The sequence below is a fragment of the Oryzias melastigma genome, linkage group LG9, assembly GCF_002922805.2.
Source record: "Oryzias melastigma strain HK-1 linkage group LG9, ASM292280v2, whole genome shotgun sequence".
NCBI lineage: Eukaryota > Metazoa > Chordata > Actinopteri > Beloniformes > Adrianichthyidae > Oryzias > Oryzias melastigma.
Genome location: NC_050520.1, coordinates 12188973 through 12195599, shown reverse-complemented (window position 1 = coordinate 12195599; position 6627 = coordinate 12188973). Strand labels below are relative to the sequence as shown.

Sequence of the window (6627 nt, the reverse complement as noted above, 5' to 3'; positions counted from 1 at the left end):
GGGGTGGTTTGGACAGAACCCAGAACGTTCAGGCAGCCGGGTTTAGATTGAGTTAAGGTCACCATCAAAGCAGGCTTCCAGCTGTCTTTGGTCTTGATCTGAAGGGTTCTGGATCAGTTTTGGGGGTTCTCTCTCCTAACCTTCTATGCCAGAGGTGTCAGACTCAATGGGGCAAAATCCAAAACACACCTTAGGTCACGGGCCGAACAGGATGAACATTTATTGAACAGTCTAAAACAGCATTTTTAAAACTGTAAAAATGTAACTTTTTAACATTACTATGAATAATAAAAATACAGGAATATTATTCCAGAAAACTCTTACATTTTTAATAACTTTCAATATTTTACTCTCCATAAAAATATATTTTGTCAAAATTATACAATTAGAAATGCGCGCAAGATAACATCAGGTCATTAATACAAATTAAATAAAATAAGTTCTATGCTGATGATTCCATCTTCAGTTTTTCATTACAGAAGTTTGTTTCTCACCAACACAAGTCCATAATTTGGAATAAAATATCTATAAAATAGAATCTAGAAAGCTGGACCGCTCCACTGTTCTGACTGGCTGCATAATCTGGATCTTGATGTTCTGAGCCTGAAGGCCTTCAGCCCTCTTCCTGCTGAAACAGGAAGTCCTCGCATCCTCGTTGGATGAAACCCATTGTTCCTGACTTCCTCTTTTAGTTGCTCAGAGACGTGACTCTAAAATCCTGCAGGAGGCGGGTCCAGCTGCTGGCCCGGTTCTAAGGCCCAGCTGACTGTGTCTGTGTATGAATGCAGGGACGCTCCAACGGGCCTCAGTGCTCTCCTGTGCCGCGCTGCGCTGACCCGGCTGCTCACGGATGACCTCTCACCTTTCCACTGGAGCCGAGAGGCGGAGCCTGAAGATGGCGAAGAGGAAGTCCGTGAGTCCTTCCAGCTTAGAGACAAAACAGCGCCCCCCACAGACGATACCAGCACTCTGTGGGCTTCTCTGTGGTCAGACTACCCTCTCCCCCCTCATCTAGCCCTGTTTGTCTCTGTGCAGTTTTCCAGTCTGAAGGGGTCCAGCGAGTCTTCATCAACAAGATGATCGAGGTGGCGCTGGAGTGGAACCAAGACCCGCCCACTCTGCCCCCCTCCACCTTCCAGTGCGGCGTGCACGCCATCAAGAACGGGAGGAGGAAGATGGAGGACAAGCACGTGCTTTTGTCTGAGTTCAACGCTCTGTTTGGCGTGGAGGTATGTCAGGGGCTGCAGGCTCCTCCCCCATGTTGCTGTGATGGGCTTCACCTGTCTGTCTTGATACGGACCAGGACGGAGTGCAGCGCGCGTACTACGCTGTGTTCGATGGCCACGCGGGGGTGGACGCCGCCACCTTTGCCGCCACTCACCTGCATGTCAACCTCAGCAAGCAGGGGGCGCTGCAGAGCAGCCTGGACTCGGCTCTGAAAGCTGCCTTCAAACACACGGACGACATGTTCAGAAGCAAAGCTCAGAGAGAGGTGTGAGGTTCTGCCGGTTCTGACTCGCTGACAGGAGTGGAAACAGGGGTGTAAGCTCTTATCTTTGTGTTTCCAGCGCCTGCGCAGCGGCAGCACCGGCGTGGTGGTTCTGATCCATGAGCAGGAGCTGACTGTGGCCTGGCTGGGAGACTCCCAGGCTCTATTGGTCAGGGAGGGGCAGGAGGTGGTGCTGATGGAGCCCCACAAACCAGAGAGGGAGGTGAGGACAGACTCCAGATCCGGACCTCGGCGGTTCCGAACCCCAGCAGCCGTACCTCTAACTTCTGCATGTGACCGTGTCCCCCCAGGATGAGAAGCAGAGGATCGAGGAGCTGGGCGGATGCGTCACCTTCATGGGCTGCTGGCGCGTGAACGGAACCTACGCCGTCTCCAGAGCCATAGGTGGGTGGTGCTGATCCGCCGCTGTCTAACCGTCGGCTCAGAGAGCAGCAGATGCTGAGGCAGAGAGGGAAAAGATGTTGTTCTGCTACGTTCACAGTAGAGGGAACGTCTGAGGAATCTTTCCTAACTAGAGTTTAACCGCCTGCACTTTTCTGCTCATTTTGACTATGAAAGGGTCAAAGAATGTCCTACAAATGTCTGCTTTTGCCCCTTTTTCCAAAAGACACTGAATTTTCAATGACTATCATCATTTTACATTTTTTTCCATTTCATAATAGTGCTATAACACTTTAAAATAAGGCTGTGGATCGTTGCTTAGGTGGTGAGTCAATTCGAGTCACGAATGAAGCTCAACGATTCAAAAATCGAAACACGATTCTTACTTTTTATTATAATGTTTATTGCTATGTGTATGTCTATTTACTGGATGGATGAAAATTGAAATTATTTCTATCAAATCACCACCATTCATTTTTTTAGAACAGGAGATCAGATTCAACAAAACTGATAAAAAAAAACACAAAGATTCAGATAGAAAGAAATTTTGTTTGTCATTTTAAAATGTTCTTTTTTTGTCAACCTTCTGGTTAAGTTCAGCAGTAACATAAACAACATCAAAGGATAAAAATCACTGTTGTTTTGGATCATTTAACAGCATAACCTGAAAATGTTCTCCACAGTTTTCTATCCTCCAAGTTCTTCAATATTTTACATTCTAATCATCACATATTGGTGGAGAATCCGTATTAAAAAAGTAATTTTTTGTTGAAGAAAACACTGGAGCTAAAGCTCCGATGTTAAAACTAATTTATTTTTCAGTACTTATGTCTGTGAAAGGAACTTCAGTCTCAGTTTTTGAACAAAAAAAAACTCACTAGTTTTACTTTAAAAATGAGAAGCTTCACCGTCATGAAGATGTGTTTACTTCCGGTGACAGTACCGCGACTCTTTGGGCTTTGTTTTAGTTAAACTTAAAACCCTACATTAATCTGCATTTCAGAGAAAAAATACATTGTTCAAAGATGATATTTTGATCATATTTCACTACACTCTACTATATTTATAAAGATCGCGAATCAGCGATCTTGGATACTGCGAATATTCATACTTGAATTTTCGGGAGCAGATCACGAGTATTCCAGCACCCGGATACTCGGTACAGCCCGACTCTAAAATGTAAAAAAGAACAAAATTGAAATGGGATTTTTAGAGTTTTTAGTGAGAAAAACTGTTCAAATGAACCTGAACAACAGGTTTTGATTGTTAAAAGTTTAAGTTTGTCCAGTTTCAAACTATTTACAACAACATTTCTGCGTCTTTCTCTATATGTGCAAAAACCAGAGCATAAAATGTAAAACATCTTCAGGTGTTTTTGGTCACACAGGACAGATCTGTCCTCTTTGGCTCCTCAAAGGTCTTGGTGATGCTGCCTGTGACACTCACAAGTCCTAAACTTCCAGGGAGAGTTCTTGGTTCAGATTCTGCAGCATCAGTGAGAATAGATTTCACCTGCTGATGGTTTCCTGCATTTAGAGATGGTTGAACTTCAGTGGATGAGGGTTTCCATCAGGTTCTGCAAAAATAGTTTTCATTTATCGTGATATTTGTTTCCTGAACAAACGTAGATATAAGCTTATTTTAAAAGATTGCCTATAATTTATTAGTAAAAAAATAAGCTAATTTACAATTGAATGACATTTCTCTCATACAGTTTGTGTTTCAGAGTAAAAGTGAGCTAAGCGCTTGTTTTCTTTAGAAAAACAACCCAGAGATGCAGCTCCACAAACGTTGGCTTTTCTTCCGTCGCTCCTTCGGACTCAAAGTGTCTGAACCTCCATGGAGGTTTTATCTCCCAGGACGGTCAACTTTCCGACATTTTTCTAATTTTTTTCGCCGTTGTAAAAACTCTTTTTGACCGCTCCATCTGTCTCACTGGTAAATGAAGGAGCTCCTCGCAGGTTTCCGGGTGAGATTAATGACAAAATATTGACAACAAAGCACAATGTCTCAGCTTTCAGGTACTGTTGGAATGGTTCAAATAGAGAATATTACGATAATTCAAATAGCGCTTGTGTTAAAAGGTTAAACTTTCAACCAAAGAAAAAGCTCCAGGATCACAGAACTCCATTATCCTCCCTTTAGTGGACTGTCTGCACATGTTTCTCTGTGTTAGCCGAAGCTAACAATAAACCAGCATCCTCGGATTTACCTTCAAACCTGGAGATACGTGGTCTAGTCAAATAGCATTTAAATGGTGACATTGAACATCTTCACTTACGTTCTCGACCATTTTACAATTCATACTGCTCTTCTTTTCTTCCTTTTTCTCGCATCAGTGCATACAGCAAAAACCAGTCCACTTCCTGTGTGTCCGTCTGCAAAAGCAACCCCCGACAATCCACTTCTGTTGTCACTTTCTTATTTGCATTTTTTTTTTGTTTGTAGTTACTTTTTAATTTTCGCTGCAATGGCGGTTCTCGGCCACCATAAAAGTGAGACGAGACACAGTGAATCCAAAAACATTTATGCTGCAATCTCAAAAATATTTTTTTGAAAGCAAAAAAAAGTTTGAGGCAAAAAAGAAAAAACATTTTTGGAAGAGAATATTCAATATTTTCGCTTGCAAATTTGACATTTTTTTCTTTACACTTTACATTTTGTTTGTAAATTAAAAAAATGTGATCTCAAACTGAGACTTGAAGAATGGTGGCACATAAACCCCTCCATAGTTCTCCTGTCCATCCTCCTATGAGGAAACTCCTGACTCTTGGCTCCTCCCCCTGCAGGTGACTTTGACCAGAAGCCTTACGTATCTCCAGACGCTGACTCCTCCACGGTGCGGCTGCAGGGCAACGAGGACTACGTGCTGCTGGCCTGTGATGGCTTCTTTGATGCAGTCCAGCCTTCAGAGGTCCCCCAGCTGGTGATGGGGGCCCTGCAGGAGCTGCCCCTCCCAGAGGGAGCGGCTGAAGCTCCGCCCGACAGCGGGATGGGACAGACCGTTGCTCAGAAGCTGGTCGCTTCCGCCAAAGAAGCCGGGTCGAGCGACAACATCACCGTCATGTTGGTGTTCCTGCGTCCTCTGCTGGAGCTGGCCTCCGCCACAAGGGGGCGCTGTGCCGCGCCGCAGACTCCTGCGGAGGCAGCAGCCTCACAGGAGGAGGCAGAGACCTGAGCGGCTCAGCCGTCTGGATGATGCCAACAGAGACTGCAGTTTGTGCAGGACCAACCCAGTCCAGACCCGTCCTCTCTGGACCTCCAGAACTCCGGTCCTTCATGTTCAGGACTGTGCTGCAGACTTCATAGCTTAATTCTTCTCTCTCCTACAGAACTTTCCTTCATCAGCATCTCACAGTTTGTTTCTTCACCAGACCCAGCTCAGGAACGGTTCTGTGAAAAAGTAGCTAAAACCTGGAGACAGACCTGCAGAGGTTCTGGTTCTGTGACTGCAGCTCCTGTGTGCATGTGTGGTTCCCTGCACGGTCTGGTTGAAAGACCTCCTCAGCAGTGCCTTCACAGAGCTGGTTAGAGGAACGGTCCACAGCAGGTTCTGATCCGTTCAGTCCACTGACCTCACGTTCCCTTTGAAGATCACATGTGGAGTTCTGCTGCAGACCATCTGACTGAAAGGTCCGATAGCATTTTATTCTGAGGAGATCCAGAGAAATTCAACTTTCAAATCTGAGAAGGATCTTTCAGAATTTGTTTAATGTTTAGTTTCTCTGCAGCATCTTGTCACGGACTAACAGAGCTCAGGAACCGGCAGCTGTTCCTCTGTTCTGATGATCTTCTGATTAAAGAGTTTAAGCTGCATTAAAGCGTCTCCTGACTCTTTTATTTCAGACTCTTCGGCCAGCAGGGGGCGACATCAGGACACATCCACTTGTTTTTTTTCTTAGATTGTTAAAAGATTAAAAAAAAAAGAAAAAAAGCCTCTGTCCCCAAAAACAAAGATTTATTACAATTGACAACGCTGGGAATGATTTAATGTTGGGGAGTTAAATCTTCATTTGTGATACTAAAGTTGAGCTTGAATGATCTGTTTAGAATGACAGATCAGTGATCAAACCTCAGCTTTCACACGGATCTCTGCTTTTGATCAAGATGACAGATGTTGGTGTTTTCTAAAACTGATTTTTGGGGATGTTCTGTCCAATAAAGACAAATGTTTGGAGGAGTTTAGGTTGAAGATTTGAGTGAATGAATGCACTGACCCCCCTAAAGGAAGATGCGTTTATAACAAGCGCTTTGTTAGCATTAATCACAGAAATCTGTTTTATTTTTGCGTAATTTAAAGATAAAATGATTTTATTTGCAAAGTTTACAGATGAATTTTGTCACACCTTGTTGGACCTAATCTTAAAGACTCACGCTAATCCTTTTTTGATCTATTGTAAAATCATTCTGTTTTTTTAGTGATGATTATGCTGTTTATTTTTGGAAGAATCCTCAAACCTGTGCCGATTTCTAAAGCATCGTTTCTGCAGAGCAGCAGGAGTTTATTAGAAATTCAGAGTTGTGAGTGAAACTTTTGGCATGGAGCGACACCGCCCCCACTTCCTATCACCCATCTGTTTACCTTCTCCTCTAGCTGACAGCCCCCCACACCTCCAGCCTCACACTAGCGACGCAACAACAACAGTGAACAGTACTGGAGCTTCCCAGCTGTACAGGTTTATTCTGATCACATGTGGAAAACAAAGACGTTCTGATTGTTTTTGCTGTTCATTTTT

At 44.0% G+C, this 6627-nt stretch overlaps 1 protein-coding gene across 2 annotated transcripts in view; it reads left to right on the top strand.

The window, feature by feature from the left end:
* Positions 1–6068, top strand: part of ppm1f (protein phosphatase, Mg2+/Mn2+ dependent, 1F) — a 9932-nt gene extending 3864 nt beyond the window's left edge. Inside the window, exons 3-8 of one of the 2 annotated variants that reach the window (XM_024260300.2) lie at positions 783–913; positions 1036–1229; positions 1304–1492; positions 1569–1712; positions 1801–1894; positions 4681–6068. In XM_024260300.2, the coding sequence (XP_024116068.1) occupies positions 783–913; positions 1036–1229; positions 1304–1492; positions 1569–1712; positions 1801–1894; positions 4681–5069 (1141 nt within the window). In that variant the 3' untranslated portion in view covers positions 5070–6068. The remainder of the gene's footprint in view (positions 1–782; positions 914–1035; positions 1230–1303; positions 1493–1568; positions 1713–1800; positions 1895–4680) is intronic. The other variant, XM_024260301.2, reaches the window with a different exon arrangement.
* The last annotated feature ends 559 nt before the right edge of the window (positions 6069–6627 follow it).